The sequence below is a fragment of the Labrus bergylta genome, chromosome 6 (genome assembly GCF_963930695.1).
Source record: "Labrus bergylta chromosome 6, fLabBer1.1, whole genome shotgun sequence".
Lineage (NCBI taxonomy): Eukaryota > Metazoa > Chordata > Actinopteri > Labriformes > Labridae > Labrus > Labrus bergylta.
The window spans coordinates 11,051,979-11,075,935 of NC_089200.1; the positions used below are offsets into that span (position 1 = coordinate 11,051,979).

A 23,957-nucleotide genomic window follows, 5' to 3' on the forward strand; every position below is an offset into this window, starting at 1 on the left:
ATAAAATTCCTGATTGTTCTGTCACACTTTTCACATCGAGCTCAAACATTAAAAAAAAAAAGAAAAATCTTCATAAACTAGGCTACAACTTTAAAAAAAAAACTTTATCACTAAATGAGTCATCTAAAACACAAGATATGCCTATTGTAACCCCCCATGTCTTCAATAATCTCCACATATCATCAATTACAACTCTACAGTTTTCACAATTAGCTACACCATTGCCTAAAAGTAGGCTACTCCATTCAAGAGTTGGGGATGGAACATTTCTATCTCTTCAATTGTTGTTTGTAAAGGCTGTTGGGTCCAACCACAGTCAATGAAGATAAAGAACATACTCACAGAAGATACCATCGTCTTCCCCTTCATCTACAATACTGATTTATTGAGAAGTTGTAACACTACATTGTATGAAAAACCAGCATTTAAGTGAGGATTTGCATTATTTGTTCTTGTGTGACTAACTGAATGAATTAATATGAAGGAAAAAAAATCTAGGGGTAATGTGACAAAATAAGAATAAGGTCATAATCATTGTTTAATGTTAGGAGACTATTTCAACATTTTACAGATCAGGGTAGCCGATAAGAAATGGAAAAGAAACGCCACATGCCCTCAAGATGCAGATGGAAAATAAATAACGGCACAACGTCAAACCTGAAGATATGCATCAGAGAAACTGCGGAATATATTTAAAAGAAAGTCAACTATAAGGGAAATTGAAGCGACTGTAGCTGCTTTTATTTTGAAGGAACACGTCACTCTATCCGGTTTAACTCTCTCTGTATTTTGTCTGACTTGATTCAGCGGGCTCCTGCCTGATTCTATCAGGAAGCAGCTGCAGCCGGTTAAGTGGAGGTTTGTGGTGATGGTGTGTGTTCAGGAGGGGCTTACTCTTCATATGCTGCCTGTGTGTGTACAGGACAGGTGTCTAGGTGTATGTGACTTAATGGTTATTGTGTAATGAGCAGTACAACACAGTGAAAAAGAAAATATATTCTAATAAGGTCCCTGTATCACAAGCACATCATGTAGGAAAATATCAAGACTTAGCTGAGCATAATGACTGAAAATAGGTTCAGCCTGGTTCCAACCAAAAGAAGCCTAATACATCTCATGATTAAGCACCTTCTGTCACAGTTGCTAAGACAAAAGTGTAACATTTTGGATAAACACTGTGTCCATTCCTGCCAAGGTTTATGGGAGAAGATTGACCTGTTCATACTAAGTGATACACACCAACAGGACGGTAAGTTTAAGCTGAAGACAGGGGGAGCAGCTAGCCAGGACAGCCTATATTATTCAAGAAAGTTGATATAACACAGTAAACTTTTCCTTAATGTTAATGGTTAACACGCAGATATATGGACACATTATAAGAGACTTTAAAAAATAAATTAGGTCTAAAAGAAATAACTGCATAGTTGGCCTTATAGTCGTGTGTACATTTTCCTTCATGTTTAAGTGTGTGTGTGTATGTGTGTGTGTGTGTGTGTGTGTGTGTGTGTGTGTGTGTGTGTGTGTGTGTGTGTGTGTGTGTGTCTGTGTCCTCTTACTCCCACTTGTTCAAAGCACCTGACACTGCAGTCAGATCAACAGATACATCTTTGTGTCTGAAGTTACAGCAGCGCTCTACTTCGCAGGAAGACGTGAGTAGATTCTGTTTGTACATCTGATTGAGCAGCACACAAGCTTTAAGTTGTTTTTGCTAAAAATAAATAAATAAAGATGACAATAGTTAGGCTATTATTATTTTAAGACCAGGCCTAAGGAGAAACTTTATTTAATTTATACAATAGGCTACTAAAACACAACTTCAGTTGCAGTTTAAAATCAAATTTTATCTCATAAGTACACAAAAACTTTAAACCATGGGTGTTTATTACTAAGTTCAACATTTTATTTCATGGAGCCCAGGAAGAATAGCTGAGCTCTCGGTACAGCTAATGGGGATCCTAACAAATACATAAATAAATACATTACAGTTACCTTCCACCTTAACAGCCAAGCTGGAATAGCTTTATTTGACTTCTGAGATATTTAGATTCAATAAAAAATGTTGCGATCCCACGTTAATGTTTAGTATTCATCATTTTACTAATATTTTTTTTATTTTGAGCCACATTAAAAAGTCTCCAGTATGTGTTTTAGCTGTAAAACGCATGAAATGTGAGCGTGTGTTTGCCACAGCCAGGGTGAGGCATTGCATGGTCTGGTTTACAACAGCAAAAGATTACGTGTGCAAAATATAAACGGCTGTTTTCATTGTGCCTCAGAATAGAAAACCAAAAATGGGCAGTTCCAAACCAGAAAAGAGGTCAATGCGTTTGTGTTTTTTTTATTGATACTTACTTTTCCTGAATAACTGGATGTATTTTTGGTCCCGGGCTGAAGTGTTTCTGCAGAATGTTCCTGCTATTGTCGAGCTGTATCGGCCTGCATGGCAGAAAAAGAATTTAATCTCCACATAGAATTTGAACATTATATTTACTTTCAGATAAATCCACAGCTGAGGGAGAAAGTCTCACTATTTACTGCACAGTGCTTCAGTTTTTTTAAATCAATGTTTGCTCTTCTTTTTGTCTTTGAATTATAAATAACTGTTTATTTGAATCCTAATATGATAGCCACTTTAAGTTATTTTCTGAATGTTGATTTAAATACTGTATCTACTGGCACTCTTTAGTTTGGAAAAACACATTGTAAATCATGACAAAGAAAAACAAACTGCATTTAGATATCAATTGTTTTCATTGGTGCAGGAAATTATGCTTTCGTTTCATTTTTGCTCCTTATCTGATATTTAGATCAGCTTTAGTGGTTTTCAAATCAGTCATCAGTAAAACAAAGTCCAGTGTAGGGGAAAAGTAATTCTATGTAAAGGACACAACATAGTAATAATGGATTTGAAGTGTCTAAACATGTAAATTCTGGTTGGAGGGTTTTGTTTTGGATTTTGAAAATTTTAAAAAATCAGAGAATCGAAAAAGACCAAGTGCTTTGAGTTTTCTGTTGTATCTTTCATCAATAGAAGAACACTGATTTACACAAGTCTTACACGGTCTCAAGTGTTGACATATCATCCGAGATTACTCCCTGATAGCTAAACATAAATAATCATGACCTAAAATAACTTCAGTGGCTGAACACTGTAATGCTTTTGATTTACTTTAAGTCAAATAATCCACAGACAACAAGGACTTTATAATTATAGAGGCAAGTTCAATCATTGAGCTCATCTTGGAATTTACATTCACGGGTCAGAAGAGTAAAAGAGCTGAAAAGTCTCTTTGAGATTTCTAAGTCTTTTCTCTTTTCAAGCAGACAGAGACTGACCACTGCACACATGGTGTCTATGTGACAGTAACATTGGCATGCCAATGAGGTGTTGGATAGATGTTGTGAAATAGACACAGGCACAATTCATTTAAACTGTTACATTTCCTGTGAGTCAAGGTTGAGAATCTTTTTCCGATCTAAGTAACTTTATACGATGATGAGAATGATTATGATGTGTATAATACACATTTTTAGGAGGTTTTTTTTAGGACATAAAATCTGAATGAATAGAAACAGATCATACCCCAAAACAACATCCCCATAGTTTCATACTTACTTACTTAGAGCTACTTCTTGTAGCTCTGTCAGTTATACAACTGTGACTACAGCTCTATAGAATAATCTAAATATTGAAAAAAGTTATCCTAGCTTTGATTATGAATGATTTTCTTTACGTACATTTCTTGTGAGACAGCAGATTTAAAACGTGGATCTACACACAGCTAAATTACACGATAATGTTTTACACTCATTTTTTCCAAACAGAGAGCTGTTTGTGTTGACATGAAGTGAATACAAATGAAAAATATTGTTGACATAAATAAGCTGCTGCTTTATTTGATGGATTTCCATATAACATAAAAAAGGGATGAACTATGCAGACTTTGAGGAACCCATCATTTTTTTCTCTAGAGCCCTCCAGCAGGTAAAAGGTTTCAACTGGAATTACTTCAATATATATATATATATTTTTTTTTTACAGGGCAGGTTGCTACAAATTTGGACAAACATATATTCATGGTCTCCATCGTTTGACATGTCAGACTTTCCATGATCTTCCATCTAGAGCCAACAATTTGTTTTATTTTGTATACTTAACCGTCTATGACCAAACCAATCAGCATTCACTTTTTGTTAGTGCTATAGTAGTGTCTTATGTAGTATTTTAGCATGCTAACACACACATTAAATGGGGATCATGGTACAACTAGCCTACTGAAAATGTGAATATAGGTTTTGTAATTGTGAGCAGGTTAGCATAAAGATGTTTGCATTTTGCAGTAGTAGTCTTGTTACAGAATATTAAGTATAGTCAGCCGGCCAGTTGTCTGTCATTAGTTGTACTTGAGAACTAATTGAATTCTGTTCTTTCACTTGTAATGAAACCTTTGAAGTGTGATTTTGCAAATGTTAATGGATAAAAATAAGACATCTAACTTGACAGGCCCAGAGTGTTTCCATACAACCTAGCCCAAATTTACCACAAAACATTTTTTTCTAGGAAAGAAAGATGTGTGCCTGAGCTTTTATTGTAATTCTTAGAGAGTTCTTCATCACAAATCAAAGATTTTATAAGCTCTTGTGTTTCATTTCACTCCGTTCTTCATGATCGACATCACGACATCACGTTTGGCTTGGAAAAGTGATTCTCTCTCCAACATGGAATAGTTTGAGCAGATGACAAACACAATCAGAATTCGTTTTTGTATTAAATTACATGCACTTTGTACCTCATGACCTGAATCATTCCAGAAAGAAAAAAAACTGCAGAAAACAATCACTCAGGCTTGTAGATTTTGGCTCGCGTCACAAATGTATTCTCAACTGCTTTGTGAGTGACTCATAGGACTGTTTCCACTGCTCACTGTGTCACTATCTGCTTACTCTGCAACACCTCCTCTGCAAGTGTGTTGTTCATGCACTGTTTGTACATTACATTAAGCTCCTTTTGTGGTCCATTATTCACAAGTTTAAATGGAAAGCGATAATAATCATTAAGAACATGAGTTGAGCAAAGACTTGGCTGCTGTCTAAATTAGAAGTTTTATGTCTCGTTGGAGAAAAACCCGTGTCTAAGGATTTTTCAAAAAAACAAAACAGGTAATTCATTCAATCTCCTGACTTATAGATTCTTGAAGTGAAATGTGGATTTTCATAAGCTCCAGTTTCTTCTTTGCCAAACCAAAGGTCTATACTCACAAATGAATGAATTTACAACAACAACAATCTTAATAATAATAAAAAAAAAAAACAATATTGCAATTGCAAAACTGCAATTGAATTCTGACATTTGTTGCTGCATTGATTCATCGATGCATGGTCAACCAAGTATAGGATTGATTGTTTTTATCTGTTCTTTGAACGGCGCCTTTAAATGTATATTATTATTATTATTATTATTACTTAAGTTAAAGTCGGACCAATCAGACTCAAAGCTGATCGTTTGCTCTTACTGACATTGTTCCCTTTTTTCTAGATCCTTGCTTGTGTTGTACTTACTCTCTGATGTACGTCGCTTTGGATAAAAGCGTCTGCTAAGTGAAATGTAGAATTGAAGAAAGTGATTATTGATAGCTGTATGGATCTAATTTTGACTTTTTAAAGCATGATGCGGTCTATAAACAAACTGTGGATCTTTAATGAACTCAACAGATGTTTTTTTCTATATAGAACATTATTTATGTGAAGAAACTTAACATGGGACAAAAGTTCCATATTTGTACATTTCATTTTGAATCTCGCTCAAATTATCATAACAAAAGTAACTCATAAAGAACCAAACACCACATGCTTACATTTGCTGTGCAAACTGTTGAATTCCCTGACGCAATGTGACACTGTATCACAGCTTGTCTTGTGAGCTATCTGCTCACCTACATTGAAGGGTCTCATCTAAAGGTCTTTGATTTGGTTAGGATGGGGGTCAGACCACAAGGAAGTCTTCTGTTTTGTGGCAGGTGTGTGTTTCTGTTCAGCTGTCCACTGTGGACATGGGCAGACACAGGTATGACGGAAGCTGAGGTTTCACACTAAAAAAATACGAGGTGTAATCCATTCAGGGTGCATCCATTCAATGTGAGTGCATTTCTCTGATTCATGTGAGCTTTAGCAATGTGTTTGTTGATGTCCAGATTTAAAGCCAAAGAGAATAACCCTGATAGTCTTTGACATCTTATTTTCCCTTTCTTTGTGTTTTTATGTCAATAATTTAAAAATGACAATCCCCTTTCTGCTCTCAAAAGTATGAGGATTGTGAGCTGATGATTACGATCACTACTGATGTTTGTTTTAAACTCCAACGTGCATTTTCCACCTACTATCACCTAACTGTTCCATAAGCCAAAAACATGCAACTGTATCTCAGATCAGACACCTTTCCACCCAGTGTCAGATTCTAAATCATCACAGAAGATGTTTTAATCATATCATGTGGAACATTCTCCCCCAAATCTTGAATTGACTTTCCAGTAAAGGAAGAATTAAAAACTTGAGTTTCTCAAGAAGAGGGAATGATCGAGAACCAAGTAGCAGCACCTGTTGAACCAAAGAGAAAGAAGCTGGTGAAAGGAGGCTGTGAGGGCGGAAGGGGACTTCCTGCTGTGGCTTTTTGTCCCCAGTTGTTAATCTGCACGTATCATGCAGACTTAATGTGTGGGTGCTACATGCTAAATATCTCATCCTGACTTAAAGCACCTCACAACTTGTTTGTGTAGAGCTAGACAGTTCTGGGAAAAGACATTATTCTGTACGACTACAAACTTTCTCTAACGTAGAAGAGAAGAAGTAGAAGTGAGGCTTCTCTGGATGATCACTTTTTAGCTGATTAGAAATACAAAGACACAGTCGTGAAACAGGTTTTCCATAACTGATTTGGTCATTAATTTGTGAGCAGAGGTTGGAGCGTAGGTCGGAGCTTGAATGTTGAAAAATCCGAGGTCACTGTCAGGTTTTAGATCAGTGAGTGTGCTGTGACATGTTGGGCTACTTAGGTGAGCACATTTCTAAAAAAGTTAAACCCTGGTTTTTAACAGCCGGTCTTGCTTAGATTCCGTCCTTTTCTGTCTCTCTTTCCACATCCCACTGCAGGAGTCAAGACAAAATAAATCCAGCTCCCCTCTCCCTGGTTGCACTATGTCCATTGACCCAGCATCCGAGCTGCCTTTTTTCTACGGCAGCATCAGCCGCTCAGACGCTGAGCAGCACCTGAAGCTGGCCGGGATGGCCGACGGGATCTTCTTGTTGAGACAGTGTCTGCGCAGTCTGGGAGGCTACGTTCTGTCCGTGGTGTGGAACCTGGAGTTTCACCATTACCCCATAGAGAAGCAGCTCAACGGGACTTACTGCATCACAGGAGGGAAGCCTCACTGTGGGCCTGCGGAGCTCTGCGAGTTTTACAGCAAAGACTCCGACGGGCTGGTGTGCGCCCTGAGGAAACCCTGTCTGCGCTCCCCAGAGACCCCGATACGGCCCGGCGTGTTTGACAACCTGAGAGAAAACATGCTGAGGGAGTATGTGAAGCAGACCTGGAACCTGGAGGTGAGTTCTGCTGTTTCTGTGGATATGTTTCTTTCAACTTATTGAGGTTGCAGTCAGTAAAAGTCAATACATTGAGTGAAATGTGTAAAAAAATGCAGGTGCCCAAGTGGGTAGTTTGCACGTCCAGTGTACAGAGGCTGTAGTCCTTAGAATCTGGCTTGTGGCTCCTGTCCCACATATCATTCCCCACTCTCTCTCTCTCTCTCTCTCTCTCTCTCTCTCTCTCTCTCTCGCTCTCTCTCTCGCCCCAACTTTTTAACTCTTCCCAGACCACTATATTGGAAGTTGGTTTGTTAGCTGTGTGTAGCAGCCCCACTCTGACATCTCTCCACAGGCCCTGTTTGTGTATGTGTGCGATTCGGGCATATGCGTGAGAAGCATGTCTTATCAATTAGTTTTTAACTATACGACACTGATCAAAAGTAGACAGAAAAAAAGTCAAGGTGGAAGTGCACAAACCATGGAGTGTACTTTGAGGTTGGATGCAAAAGTCAAACACAGACCCATTTTAAAAAAAGACTGTTTTTACTGCAGAAATAACACAAGTTACAGACTGGTTCAAAGTACAACATTTCTCTGAATATATCTTTATTAGCACACAGTGTGTACATTTTTAAAATAAATCATCCATTTTGATTTTATAAAGGATAAGAGTTGTTGATCATAAGGCACATGGCTAACCTTACCGACAAGCAGACATGATTTGTCAGGAGGTTAAAACCCGCCTCAGCTCCAGTTCATGCAGCTGGGTTTAGTGAAAGTTAGGTCACAACAATATTTTTAGCACGTTGACCGCCCTTTACAGACCTCCAAAGCCCCCTTCAGTAACCAATGGGTGACGTCACTCAGGCTTTGTCCATGTCTATCAACAGTCTGTGGGTTTCATACTTTATTTGCACGTGCCAACAAAAAGCTCCTCTTTTCATATTTCACCTCGATGCAATATCACTCGACCTTTTTTTATTTACTTTTCTTTTTTTCACATTACAATAGTAACATGAATATTTACAGGATATCAGGCAGCAATAAGAAAAGGTTCAGCAGACATTAGGACATTGCCTTGTACACACCAGGATGAAATCGTTAGCCCCCTCATCAGTGTGAATGTGTGTGTCCTGCATGTCTATATCTGTATCTGTAATGGATGTTTCTGTGCTCAGGGAGAGGCCATGGAGCAGGCCATCATTAGCCAGGCTCCTCAGCTGGAGAAACTGATCGCCACAACAGCCCACGAGAAAATGCCCTGGTATCATGGTAAAATTACCCGCCAGGAGGGTGAGAGGAGACTTTACAGTGGCGTACAACCAGATGGCAAGTTTTTGTAAGTTGCTCTAGCGGATTGTTTGCTTTTATGTCTCTTTTTTTTTTTTCATTTCAGTCTAAAGTTTTAAGCAACACTGCTTTTGTTTTCTGTTTTTCTCAGAGTGAGAGACAGAGATGAGTCGGGTACTTTTGCTCTCTCCATGATGTATGGAAAAACTGTTTACCACTATCAGATCCTCCAAGACAAATCAGGGAAATACTCAATGCCAGATGGAACAAAGTTTGACACAATCTGGCAGGTGAGAATCTTCATGATTGCTTCTCTATTAGCAGTGGGTTCAGGGGGATTGTCAAATGGGGAGCTTTAGTGGGAATGTTTGAAGCAGGGTCTCAGGATTTTTTGAGAAAACACACAATACCAATTATTACTGCAGAAAATAGAGAATTAATTATCTCAGTTAAGTATGTAACTAAATACAAAGTATTGTCTCTGTATATTACTATTAAACATAATAAATACAACAAATAATAATAAATAAAACAAGAACAACCCCATCACTGTTCAAATCACTAAGAAATGCATCTGTGGATTTACAAAATGCTTAATTTAAGATTGTAAAAAGGATTGTAGCAACGGAGGGACTACTTAATGATAACGAAAACTAATCCAACTTTTCTTTGCGAACAGTCAAACACACCCGAGGCACACAGAGCTCCTCCTCATCCTCCTATTCAACCCAAATGTTGGGCAACACAATGTTACCAATAAGTAACCTCATTGCAGGTGAATTGAATGAATTGTGTTAACTGGTGACTTTCAGCCTAATGTCTGTGTAGGTGTCGTAGATACAACCGCTGTTAAAAATAGGAGGAGGAGGTCTACATGAATGCCTCTTTGTTAATGTTTTTTTAGGATATATATGTAATCGCATGTTTAAAATCACATTATTAGGCATTTAAAAGTAGAAACAGCTTCTTTTTGGAGTTTTTGTCCTGTCTTGAGCTGAGAGTACTTCACTTTTCTGCTTGAATTCAACCCTGCTCTTATTTTGTAATAAAGTCAGGCCCTTCTGGTAGATCAAAGGTTTCAACATGAACTTAACCACAGAAAAAGGAACTCGTTACAGATCAAAAACTAAATGAAAACAGCTAAAAGGAACGGTTACTTTTGACTGAGCTGTCTGAGAATTGTTTAAAGGGAAATGAAACATTTAAAGCAGCAGGATTGTTCTTTTGAATAACTGTGACTACAGGGAGACACTGCAGAGGCTGACCTTAATTAATCCTGATTAACTGGTTAATAATGACAGCCCTAATATATATATATATATATATATATATATATATATATATATATATATATATTTTTTTTTTTTTTTTTTATGTATACACACAATGCCAATGTAAATCCATGAATGACCATACACTGATTGTTAACCTCTACTCTGTAGCTGGTTGAGTACTTGAAGATGAAGTCTGATGGCCTGGTGACTGTTCTTGGAGAGGCATGTGTTAACGGGAAAGCTGCTGCTGAAAGTAATGAACACTGTATTTCTTTTTTTTTTTCACTTACATCAACATTGTAAAACTGCTGCCTTAACATTGCAGTTCGTTTTGTAGCAGTCGACCTTTATAACTCATTGAACTCACCAGTCAAATTGTTTAACTTTACTTTTATTTGTTTTCTAATCTTTCAGAGACACCCAATCTACCTGCCGTCGTAAGTAGTAATCTTCATCCTCCAATCTTTTTTTTTTTTTATTATTATTCGATTTTCTTTCTAAGAGATTCATTTTTGTGTTTCTCTTTCAGAGGCGAGCGTTCACAAACGGATACACACCGCCACCCAGAGGTCAGTCACGTGAAGTACAACCAGTTAAAACAACTCCATAGATATTGTAGCTCTGGTATCTTTACTTAATTCATTTATTTAATTTGAGCTTTTATTGGGACAACTTGATCAGAAACCACGTATTGTCATAACACACAAAACAAATGTGTACAAATTAGTACACAAACACAACTGCATGAAATACAGATTATAAGACGTATTAAGATCTCTTAAAACACTACACAAGATATCTTGTATTTATTATTTATAGTTTAAGTAGAGACGTTTGGTTAGTAAAATGTAGGCTACATGAAAATGTAGAACTTTGAAGAAAATGACACATTGCTGGTTGATAAACGTATCTAATCTTTATGTATTGACCTTCACTTGTGACAGCAGTAACAGTGCCTGAAGACCGTGACGTTCTGCCGATGGACTGCAGTGGATTCAACCCATACCACAACCCTAATGAAGTGAGAAGGTTTAACATTAAGAGGGACCAGCTGCTGATCGATGAAGTGGAGCTCGGCTCAGGAAACTTCGGCTGTGTCAAGAAAGGAGTCCTCAAGACTGACTCGTAAGGACTAAAACGACACACATTTATAGGTCTTTTAATACAGACTGGTGTGTGCATGTTTTTCTAGTCTTTGAAGGGAAGAATTTCACCCAAAGGTTATGTTTGTTACCTCTCAGGGGCCAGATTGATGTGGCCATCAAAGTGCTGAAGAGCGACAATGACAGGTTGAGGAGCGACAATGAGGAGATGATGAGGGAGGCAGAGATCATGCACCAGCTCAGTAACCCCTACATCGTCCGCATGATGGGTCTGTGCAACGCCGAGAACCTGATGCTGGTCATGGAGTTAGCCTCTGCCGGACCTCTCAACACATTCCTCTCCAACAACAAGTAAGCTCAGCTTGCAGTTAATTCAAACACAATACCACATTGACATTATATGACTTGAATTGATAACATTTTAAACATGTAATAATCGTCACAATACTTTTAGCTGGGCAGGTTGAATTGTATTTATGTAGAACCTCCCCGAGGGTATAGCAGATATAAGTATTGAGTATACATTTTGTGTTTGGTTGTTATTTGGGTGTAAAATAAATTGATCATTGAACATTTCATTTTGGTACAGTTGATAACAGTTTTTTTTAGAATTCAAAGTTAGAAAGGAAAATAAACCAGGTAAAAATGAGTTCAAATCTTGGCTCAATAAGACACATCCAACCTCCTTTTTTGCCCGTTAAAAGGCTGTGTTGTCTTCTTAAGACTCTGAATTGTTATGGCGTGGAGGCATGTTAATCCATCATGAGCAGTTGAACTAAAGCGTGATTTTGACTTCTCAGTCTGTTTCATTCGTAGGATTATTTTTGGATTCTCAAAGCAGTGAAAGTATCATAATGAACAGTTATTATCAACCAAACAGAAAGTAGACATTTCTATGTTGAATGAAATTGTCAGAATTGCCGGAGACTTTCAACAGTATATATTTGTCTTCACAGGGATACTGTAAGTGTAGAGAACATCGTCAACCTGATGCACCAGGTGTCTGTGGGGATGAAGTATCTGGAGGAGAAGAACTTTGTGCACAGAGACTTAGCAGCTCGTAATGTCCTGTTGGTCAACCAACAGTTTGCAAAGATCAGTGACTTTGGGCTCTCTAAGGCCCTGGGAGCAGATGACAACTATTACAAGGTATGCACAAAGCCACATATAATAGAATGATTTAGTACTGCAGGACAAAGAGACATAAATGTAGAAAGGATAGCGGCTATGGAATTATTATGGAAGTACTGCAGCTTGGACAAATAGATACTGTGTTTTGAATGAATTGCTTTCCTGAGGAATTCTGCCCTCCCACTGCACAGATAGTAACCTAAAGGTGTCGCCTGCTCAGAAACTAAAACAAACATCCAATTAATTTCCTTTAGTTACTGGTCATGGTATGAGGTTTCAGAAAGTCCCAGGGTTCCCTGACTTTGAGCAGATCATACGCAAATGTGCCCTTGCAATTCAAACATATTGTTTCATTTATCCAGACTTTAATTGCTGCGGAAATATTTGCTCCTGGTACATAAACAAACACACAACACATGGTGAATAACACCGACCTGCTTTCAATCACAAAAAGACAAGGCAAAACAAGACACTAATTATAGGTGGCCTAGTGCCGATTTACTAAGACATTTAACAATTTACGCTAATTCACAAATGAAGCATGCTTATCCCCTTACATGTTTGTCATTTATTTCAAATTCAAAGAGATGTGAGCAGATGTGATTTTTTTTTTTTTTTACTGTTTTGACAAATGGAAAACTGTTGTGCAAAAATGTACCTAAAGAAAAGAAAATGGATGAATATGGACATGACCAATGTGCTCCGGTTAGTTATTATAACTGATGATGTCTGAGTTCGGTTAACCATCCACATGCTTTTTCTCATCATCATTTCGGATGTTTTACAGGCTCGTTCTTCAGGTAAGTGGCCGTTGAAGTGGTACGCTCCAGAATGTATTCATTTCCGCAAGTTCTCCAGTAAAAGTGACGTGTGGAGTTTTGGCATCACCATGTGGGAGGCTTTCTCTTACGGAGGGAAACCTTACAAGGTACAGAGCATTTTCTGCAGAGCACCATCAAAGCCAGGGTCCATCCTGAACATGATATTTTATTACAGCTATCTTCTTGTGCCTTTTTTTTTTTTTTAATCCAGAAACTAAAAGGAACGGATGTTGTGCGCTTCATTGATGCTGATAACCGCTTAGACTGTCCATCAGCATGTCCAGAGAGAATGTATACAGTGATGAAAGAATGCTGGACGTACAAGTAAGAAAACGTTTGTCTCCTGTACATGTTTGTATGTATGTGTACTGTACATGCTTTATTACCTACACCAAGGACTTAAGGTTTGCAGTGCTGTTTGTCTGTCAGGAAAATGCAAAAAAACACACCCAATTAAAATTTGCCCAGATCAAAAAAAAACAAAAAAGCAGTGAAAGCAAATCTAAACCTTACAAGTGGAAACATGGTCACTCAAAAGATAACACTAACTGTACATACATGAACCATGACAGCAGGACAGCACCAGACTTATTTTAACTTTCTCCTTTTTGGTGTGTTTCAATTTCAAAATAGGTTATGATAAAAAAAATAAAAAAAAACTGTAGTGTGAGCTCGACCTGAAACATCTTGCTTGGCTCAATACAACAGACAAAAAGTGATGCAAGTTAATTTAAACACTCAGCCACTTCATAGCTTACATCATGTTAACTAGGAAGTACATTTTAACTACATGTTAACTAGGAAGTACATTTTAACTACATGTTAACTAGGAAGTACATTTTAACTACATGTTAACTAGGAAGTACATTTCTTGCGATTCTTCTTTTTAGCGAGTCAATTAAGTTGTTCTGAGATACAACTACAAATCACGCAGGCTAATGTCACCACTCAGCCACTTCCTAGCTAACACAATGTTCAGAAAATAAATTCCTAGGTGACACTTCCTATCTCGTAATTGAAGCCATTTGTCAATTCAACAAATGTTAGCATTCAGCCACCCCCTAATTAACGTAATGTTTACAAGGAAGTAAATTCCTAGTTAACAATTCAAGGACAGTATTTTAAGCCCCGGTTCTTCTAATATTAACTATCAAATGAATCAATGCTAGATTTAGTTTATGTACGATGGCAGGATTTCCCTCCAGATTTCCCCATTGTCTCGAAAGTTTCTAATCAATTGAGAACTGTTGAAATGCGAGTAGTTTGTTAGATTATTTACATTCACACAACCTCCACTGTGTGATGTGTTCAGTTGACAAGCATAAATCACAACCCATTGAACAGCTGTTTTGTTCCCCTCCATCGTTTCTCTCTCTCCAGGCACGATGAGCGTCCCGACTTCAAGAAGGTTGAAGAGTACATGAGGTCTTACCATTACTCCATATCGAACAAGGCCAAGTCTGAGGAAGGTGCAGCCGCCGCTGAGCCTGTCAAATAGAGACAGAAAACAAGGCACATACTGTCCAAGTGTTGCACAAAGCATCCTTTCAACCAGCCATTAAACAACCAAAACAAAGAGCTTTTTATGAATGCTGCACACTGACCAGCTTCAACTACACAACCCATGCAGCTAAACAGGCCTCAGAGACAATAAATGTGCATTTGTAAGTTGGACTTAAGCGTGTTCACCATGTGAAGAGAATTTCTGTCTGTCAGTTGTGATCTGAATGTTAAGTATTGACGTCTTTCCATTGATGAATGATCTAATTTTGTATTCTGGTATTTTGGAGTATAATAATGAGAGTGTGTAGGAAGTACAAGTGCAAATATATATGTCAGTATATATGACAAAATGTAGGAGTTCATCGTTTTTTTATGTCAATAAAAAGTTTATAAAAAAGGACTCTTGGGTTTTATTCTTTAAAGTAAAAAAAGCAGTATTAAGAGTATACTTACTATTCATTTAAACCAATATGTAAATTGTTTTATGAACTAATCATAATGCATGTTGTGTTATGAAACTTAATCAAAATTATCAAAGGTCCAATATGGAGTATGTGACAGTATTTTTGAAGACAGAGTAAAAACAGTGTAGCCTACATAGTGCATATGAATGCAATGATATAATTATTCAGATTCTTACTGCTGACAGTATGCACAACACAACAAGAACCATTATACAAACCTTTTACTTGAATAAGTTTGAACAATAGAAATGTGGGAATTACATCCCAGGAGCAAGTGTTATATAGGCCTATGTGTGCAGGGTAATAGAGTACATTTGAATCATTAAGGCTCACTGGTAAAAACTGTGAAACGCTAAACTGAAAAATCTCAAAACAATTTTAAGATGTTCTCCTAAAAGAAAAGAAAACAGTAGTTTAAATGAGAATTATGTTTCATTTTGTCTTTAGGTCTTAAGTCTTGAAAAGATCAACATGATCCTCTGCCGGTTTTGAGCTGCCAGGCAACGCTGACCGGACATTGCTGAATTAGTCTTCAAAATAAAAGTTTTGTTTTTCAGGATTAAAAAGCAAAATTCATTTATAATGATATAAACAGATCTTAAATCCAGTGAGTTTCAAAAATATGAACAACACAATAAAAAAAATGTATATACAAGTTGAGTTGACAATATTCTTAGCCTATATGCCGTCTCAAATTAGTGTGAAAGCAAGTAAAAGACACAGTTACAATAATACTGCTGTACAAAACAGAGTCACTGTCATAGGAAGCCATTTAACTTGCGATCAATGAATGCAAATATCACTTCAAACCTAAATTATCTGTGTTTTGAAATAAAAAATGGGATATTTCAGTAGACAGTTTTAAGATATTAGGAGCTTGCTATAAAATTGAAGGAGTGTTGGCTAGGTTTAGTATATCCAAGGTACAGTTAACTTTAGATCATCATTTAATTTCCTACAGAAAAAAAGATAAAAAGGAAAGAAGGTTTTGCTTCACAAACCAAGAGCCTAAACCCATATAGTAGGTACAGTCCACAAAATCCACACACTTCATCTCACTTAAAGACTAGCCTACATAGCATATAAACTCTAAGGCAAGACCAGATTTTTTTTTTTTTATAAAGTACATTTCAGCAACAAAGACAATTTAAAGTGCTTCACTCACGACAATATCATGACAAAAGGCAGAAGAAACACATTAACAGATTAATTAGAAAAATCATTCAAACAAACCTTTAAGAACCAAACAGCATATAAAATGAAAAACAACATAAACCGAAGCTATAAAATTAGGCCTTATAAGAGAGCTTTAAAATACAAGCATAAAAATAAGAGTGCAGTGTTATATAGGCCTAGTGTATTAGGATAAACGCTTCAAAAATGATCAGAGATGCTTTACATGACTTGGTCCAAGAAGTGCATTATTTTGAAAGTTCAGACCGGAAGTTGTTGCTAAACGTCTCTAACCTGACTGCTGGTGTACTTTTCGTTTCGCAGGGAGGAGTCAGACATTAGTTTATGTAGTAAAGTGACATGTTTATTGAATTAACAGTAATTTAACAACATGTATCCATAATGTAGTGCGTACATGTCGTTGACGCAAAGCTATTGACCCAGGAAGCAGATAATTTCGATAAAAAAGATCGAAGGAAACTGACGGAACAGGAAGGCGGAACAAGTAAGTTCTGGTCTGGAAAAGTGGCTTTCAACTGTGCGGTTTCGTCACCGTTTGATCATCCGTATATAATGCTTGTTAGACCGTACTGTTGAAGATGACATTCGCGATGAATAATGTGTGTTTATACTGTCCTGTTGGCTCTTTTTTTTAAATTTTGTTTTATTATTACCTGTTTTAGAAAGCAACAAGTCCGACCGACTTAGCTAGTCACGTCACGAATAAACTTGTCGTCATGTGCCCTGCTGTTTAATCTCTGGCTTTTTATCTTGAAAAGTGGCCTTAAAACGATACAAAGACCACATTATTATAACATCGAGGGTGTCTGTATGTACAATGGTAGTCTAAATAAACCAAATAGTGCCTGTTGTGATGGTTTCAGACGGGTTAACTCTGTTTTATTGTCATTCCGCAGATTCTTGTGTCTGAAATAGGAAATGAGTCATGTTCACTTTGAGGCGATGTTTCATCTTTAAGGCAACTTCACCTTCCGTGTGCTGTCGCTGTTCAGACTTGTCTTTTACCCGTGATGCTGAACGTAGGCTTCCTCACTTTATACTGAAAGCAAACTTAATGCAATATGTTTACATTTACAGGGACACGACCTCCATATTTAATGTCACCAAGATTAAAAAAAAAAAAAAAATGAATTGAAGAATTGAAGAATTTTAAGTTGTAAGGAGGTTTGGAGGGGCTTGTACTTTCCTACATTAATGAATGCAACTTGAGGCCCAAGTTAATACCAAACCTGGGACACAAATTCTATTGTGTCATTTCCTAGCCAACTCTCACATAGGCTTCTTACATGTTTATTAAGTGTAAGGGATTGCATTAAAGCTGAACTTGATTGATTGATAAGCTAACCAAAAAAAATAACCATTTTGTATGATTGACCTAGAGCTGCAACCGGTTAATTGATTAGTATTCAATATTACCTTCAATTGTAAATGTAATTATTGATCTTTTATGTCTCTGTAAAAGTTAATCAATTTATTTTGGTTGTGGATGTATTTTTTTTTTAGGGCCTGACTGATATTTGATTTTCGGGGCTGATTCCGATATCGACATTGGAGGAAAATAAATCTGGTACCGATATATCAGCCGACATATTTCATAGATCTATCTTATGTTCGGTCTGTAGAGATAGATAGATAGTATTGACCCCTCGAATGCAGTTATCAAACACTTGGAACATGGAAAAGATGTACAGTAACGTGTTCGTGTGCCACTGCTTGACACTTTGGAGAGTGATGATGCTTATTGTAATCCTGATAGCACACTCTGCTGGTCACAACCAGAAAGAGAAGTGCTCGTGTAATACGACAATCCCCGATAAAGTTCTATTTGATTGGTGAATAAATCTAGTTATATCTGTGCATATCTTCGCTAAAATTAGCCAATACCGATAGTAACTGGATATGCTAATATCATGAGATGTTATCTGTTGGCCGATTTATCGGTTGGGCTCTAATATTTTTCCACTGTTATGTTTTTTAAAGGGTCAAACAGAGTATTTAGATAGTGATTCATTAATAATCACCATTAGCTGCCGCCCTAGATTAAACATTTTAGTACATTTTCAGTGCTTGAAAGCCAGACCAGACCAATTTCAGGCTATTAAATAGTAATGAAATGTAAAACACAATCTTTTTTTGGGCTCTTTATTTTCTGACATCTTTCAGGCCGAATTATTTAATTAATAAAGAGTTGAATAATTAGAAAAACGATAATGAAAACTGTTGTCAAGGTTTTTAATTGTAGTATTTTGAGATGTTGGAAAAACAGAGATCAACAGAGTGCAGATTTAAGTGAAAACCGAAATCTATTCATCAAAATCCTTTCTCTCTCTTCCCTTCCTTTAATGAAATGCAGGATCACAGGCGGAGCAGATAGTCAGAGCAAATCATAACACTGTGCTTGTTGTTGACACAACCTTTTGACTGCTGCTGTTTCAACAGATAATAATTTACCTGACACGTTCAAGCCGATCGCCCGCCACCACCACATGCAACCATGTCCATGGCCCTGAAACAAGTCTTCAACAAAGACAGGACATTCCGGCCCAAGCGAAAGTTTGAGCCCGGGACGCAACGCTTTGAGCTGCACAAGAAGGCCCAGGCGTCTCTGAACGCAGGGCTGGACCTGAAGCAGGCCGTCGCGCTGCCCCACGGCGAGGACCTCAACGACTGGGTGGCCGTACACGTGGTCGACTTCTTTAACCGCATCAACCTCATCTATGGCACCATCAGTGACTCCTGCACCGATCAGACCTGCCCGGTCATGTCCGGGGGGCCCAAGTATGAATACCGCTGGCAGGATGAGCACAAGTACAAAAAGCCAACGGCGCTGCCAGCCCCCAAATACATGAGCCTGCTAATGGACTGGATCGAGGTACAAATTAACAACGAGAACATCTTCCCCACCAACATTGGTAAGTGTTGAGATTAGCTACATATGGTTTGTTAAGACTTTGGTGCCTTAAACCCTCTGCTCAGGTCCAGATTAAGTCAGGCATATTTAAGGTTTAGTGGTTTTTATCCAAACGTTTCAGGTATAAAAGACCCTTTCTTTAGCCTGCTGTTAGAATTTCATCATGGTTTCTGACTCAGGTAGAGAAAATCCGAGCCATCGCCCATTCATTTACAGTAACAACAGACTTTCAGCGTCACAATTACAGCCAATGTTCTTATTGTCTGTAAGGCTATTTCAATGTATTATCTGCTCAATGACACATCATAACAGAATGATCAGTGCCAATCCCAAATCACATTGAATTGTTGTTCTTGTCTGAACAAAGAAAACCAATAAAGTCAGACCTCCCATGATGTTGACTTAATGATTATAAACTTTAAAGCATATTCATAGTTCTGCTACAAATGTTGATCTCTTTGTTTAGATTTCCATATATTTGCATCTTGTCAAATACAGACTAACTTTCTTTTCACCTGTCGTATATCTCTCAGGTGCTTATTTTTTCATTTCACATTTTCATAATCCAGGAATATGTGTCCCCAATGACTTCATATTAGGGCTGTTAAACGATCACAAATTTGAATGGCGATGAATCCCTACGCTTTAACAATTAATCACAATTAATCACAGTTATATTCCCATGTAATAGTTGGATTACGTCATATTTGAAAATAAAAAAAAGTAAGGCCTAACGTTAAAACATTAATTCAACCAGGGAAAAGGGAAGTTGTTACGGATCAAAAACTAAATAAAAACAGCTGGAAGGAACGTCAAAAAAAAGTGAAATGTTTGATGTCACAAGATAGATATTACTTTTCCATGGTGCACCTAAAAGGACAAAACAGCATGCGATTAATTGTGATTTAAGAAATGTAATGCCTTAATTATTGGCGATTACGGTAATTATTTAATGCTGACAGCCTTACTTCATATTATTGTTTCTGTTATCACAAAAATACTAAAATCTTTAGGGTCATGGCTCATGGGAGATCCCAATGAAAAGCATCATTTTCCAATTATTCATACGGTAACAGATCAAACAAATGGAATTCATGTCTGCCATTGGTCACAGTATTCAGAGTATGACACACTTATGAGTGGTCAGAATTGTAAAAGTAATGATCTAATAATAATAATAATAATGCAAGGAGGGAGGGGTCATCTGTTTATCATTTTAGGGGAACTATCGATCCAGCACACAGATTTCATACAATGCTTACAAGATTATGTCAGACGAAATCTGCAATCTAACAGACATTTTACAAAATTGATGTTTAAAAAAAAAAAAAAAATCAGATTACATTTATCACTTGACAGAAATAATAATGTTTTGGGGAAAAAATGTTATTGTTGTTTCTTACAACTATTTATTCATGGGTCTTAATATTTCATTAGGTAGTCATTATGTGTCAATTATATGGTAGGTTGACTGCTGACCAGAGAAAGGCTGCTGTAATGGGAACATGTTTGGTACTTTTTGAAACAAATGACCTAAATGATGAATTGTTCTTTCAATGGACTAACCGTTTCAGCAGTGGTCACATGAAAGATTTGAAAAATCCTCTTTACTGATTAACATGTAATGAACACAAAGGCAAAATTAAGATTAGATGTAGATCATTTCCTGCAGAGTGAAGGCCCCCCCTCCAAAGAAATTAATAAATCTAAAAGCGGATTAAATGATTTAATCTGCAAGGCCACATATATTAGTTTATCAACCATGTTGCACATTTCAAACACCGTCGGCTTATCTTCTGTTGCTGTGGCATTCTCAGTTTTCATGTATCTATCTGTGTGCATGTTTCTGTGTGCACAGAAACATCCAAGCAATGGATTTAAAAATGGGTCACACAATGCACAGCAGGCTAAGAATAGAATCGACCTCTGACGCGTCTGTCCTCAGGAACAGATTCCTGAAATATAATTGAATTAGTCAAAGCAAAGCAACATACTAAATTAATCGCTTGGATTATCCCTCAGACCAAGTTGTGTTGATTTTCCATCATGGAAGAAGTGATGCTAATTCTTTGAACATACTTTTATCCAGTTTGAGGACATAAAGAGGTTAATATGTTATAGCTTCGTTGAAATGTTCTATAAAAACTTTAAACACGTCAGTATTTTAATCATGGTCTTCTCTGTGAAACAAATAGCAAAAGGTCATTCTGGATTGACTGTGGTGTTCTTCTGTCTCCATCTGTTTGACTCCCAGGTACTCCCTTCCCTAAGCACTTCATGCAGGTGGCTAAGAAGATCTTGTCACGTCTGTTCCGGGTGTTTGTCCATGTCTACATCCATCACTTTGACCGTGTGAGCCAGATGGGGGCTGAGGCTCATGTCAATACCTGCTACAAGCATTTCTATTACTTTGTCACTGAGTTCAACCTGACGGACCACAAAGAGCTGGAGCCTCTGGTGAGTCAAAGAGCGGGAAAGGGAGATGTAATATGGAGGACAAAATCTTTGATTAGTTTTTAAATGATGGAATTTGAAACACTCAATTCTAAATTAGTTATAGAAGTATTGTAAAGATTTTTTTTCAATATTAAATATGCAACTGTTTGAAACTTACCAGTCTAAATATAAGTCACATAAAATCACCAAACTGTTGTCCTGCATTAAAGTGCATAGTGAAATAAAAAGAAGAGCCTGTTGAATGCTAGATTTTTTAATTCAATAAGGATATTTGTGTACTAAAATGGCCAATAATAGTTTATAATTTCATAGTTTTTTTAATTCACGTATAAATATAAGACAAACCAACGTAAGGATCACACCTAATTGTTTAACAGTTAAAAATCTTGTCAGCGCCCCCTTGTGGACACATGTTGTAACTGAGATTCTGTTTCTCTCAAACTAAATGAATGTAGACTGAAAAAAATAGCGGCTGAACTTTTCCAAGTGATTACTCATAATGATTAAAAAGGGATATTTTATTGGAGCTCTAGTGGCCTTGTGACCAAACCAAACCAAATTTATAATTAAGTCTTAGACCTTAGTTCATTTACATTGACAAGGGGCTTTACTAACCGGCTCAACCTTTGTATGTTCCAACCTATCAGAGCAACAAAAGTTGTTCTGTAGAAGTGGACCGCATGGCAAGGTAGCTGTTTTCAACATGAATTTTATTTGGCTTTTAGTACTTACATATTAACGACACAAAATGTATACATTTCACATAATGTGAACTCCTGTTCAGTTTGATCAATTCTAATGTTCTGATAGTTATTTATTTAGGTAAATTCTTAGCCGTAGCCTGCTTCATAGTAGATATATGTTTTTGATTTACCTGATGGAAATCAGTCTACATCTGCCAGAGCAAATAAAACACAAGTTCAAAGATATATCTTCCTCCCCGGCTACTGACCCAGTGGTTTAGGACACTGACAATGACCTGTAATGCAATATGCAATGTGTTAGCTCTGTTTTGCAGCATGAGAGTATTTTCAATGGTGACATTTTAAAGAGATTTATCTAATCAAAAAGCAGCTTATTTGTGTTAATTCCTGAGCATGCAAAAGCACTGAGGGGCTCAAATGTATCCGCAATTTGCAAGGGGAAGTCATAAGTGTAACAGGATCCTGCTGCTATGTGTCCTCAGCAAATCGATCACGTTAGCATGAAATTAAGATAAGGTGCTAAGAGAGTTGGGATACAGATTCTGCTCGTTCTCACTCAACAAGTCCACAACTCTAGAAATCATTGTTTAAATTTGTTTATAGAAGATTCTCTTCAAAGAAATCAGTATCTGATAATGCAGTATCAGTCATACTGATTTACTGCATCCCCCAACAGTGATAGACTGATTCATTTTGTGCTCTTTGTTCATTCATAGTCATTGGTCCAGCCACCCTTTTTGAGCGGCCGTGTCTGACTGAAGGATTAGACAATAATCTGGATGTTTGCATGAGGATTAGTGTGCAGATGTTTGGATGTTTTTTATTCTATGATTTGCATTAAACAGTGTTTTTTAGTCTTGTGGTTGTGTTCAGTACGTTTGCTGTCATGACTCTTTGAGTTACATTTGCAAAGCTGTTACTGTTACTCTTTTCGCATAAATCATCTGATGGGTTTATGGATATATATATATATATATTTTTTTTTTTTAATTAGTCACCGCATCCTAAGTGGTTTAACATTGTGAGAAGTTCTAGTATTTCCTTCACTGGTCTAACTCACTGCACTTTGTGTGTGTGTTTGTGTGTGTGTCTGCAGAAAGAGATGACCTCGCGGATGTGTCACTGAAGGAGCGCTGAACCTGTAGACACACGCCGGACAAACACATCCGTCCATCTAGACAACTGAAGCAGAGAACTAAAAGAACAAATTCCAGAAAGAGTCTATTTTTATATTTAAGTACTGTAATCTATTTTAGCCACATACTGTAGGTTTAAAGCAAGAACCTTATCATATGAGGCGTTCTGTTCCTTTAAAAAAAAAAAAAAGTTTTCAAACATTTTATCAGAGCACAGTATTAAGAAGTGTATGTTTGTGTTGATGTTTTTTCTATTTTATTTGAATCTCAATCATTCCAGGAGGTTTCTGGCTTCCTGTCTGTCTACAATTATCTCAAATTAGTACGATTTCTTACTGTATGTCTATAAAGTCACTATGTTGTTACATTAAAATGATTCTCTCTAAAATCA

At 37.1% G+C, this 23,957-nt stretch overlaps 2 protein-coding genes across 4 annotated transcripts; both read left to right on the forward strand.

The window, feature by feature from the left end:
- The first annotated feature begins 1,551 nt into the window (after positions 1–1,551).
- On the forward strand, positions 1,552–15,100 carry zap70 (zeta chain of T cell receptor associated protein kinase 70). Of its 3 annotated transcripts, none has more exons than XM_020656842.3 (13): positions 1,552–1,649; positions 7,147–7,596; positions 8,757–8,917; positions 9,020–9,158; positions 10,311–10,395; positions 10,557–10,579; positions 10,672–10,711; positions 11,087–11,267; positions 11,384–11,596; positions 12,202–12,394; positions 13,164–13,304; positions 13,409–13,521; positions 14,578–15,100. In XM_020656842.3, exons 2-13 carry the CDS (start codon positions 7,192–7,194, stop codon positions 14,693–14,695), a joined length of 1,812 nt encoding a protein of 603 aa, XP_020512498.2. In that variant the 5' UTR covers positions 1,552–1,649; positions 7,147–7,191; the 3' UTR covers positions 14,696–15,100. The 3 variants fall into 3 exon arrangements, with proteins under 3 accessions (XP_020512498.2, XP_065811796.1, XP_065811795.1); XM_065955724.1 differs by having other exon boundaries at positions 11,090–11,267; XM_065955723.1 differs by lacking the exon at positions 1,552–1,649 and adding an exon at positions 4,383–7,049.
- Positions 15,101–16,631: 1,531 nt separating this feature from the next.
- mob3a (MOB kinase activator 3A) lies at positions 16,632–23,957 on the forward strand. The gene is made up of 4 exons (XM_020656873.3): positions 16,632–16,842; positions 18,798–19,270; positions 21,524–21,726; positions 23,527–23,957. Exons 2-4 carry the CDS (start codon positions 18,853–18,855, stop codon positions 23,554–23,556), a joined length of 651 nt encoding a protein of 216 aa, XP_020512529.1. The 5' UTR covers positions 16,632–16,842; positions 18,798–18,852; the 3' UTR covers positions 23,557–23,957.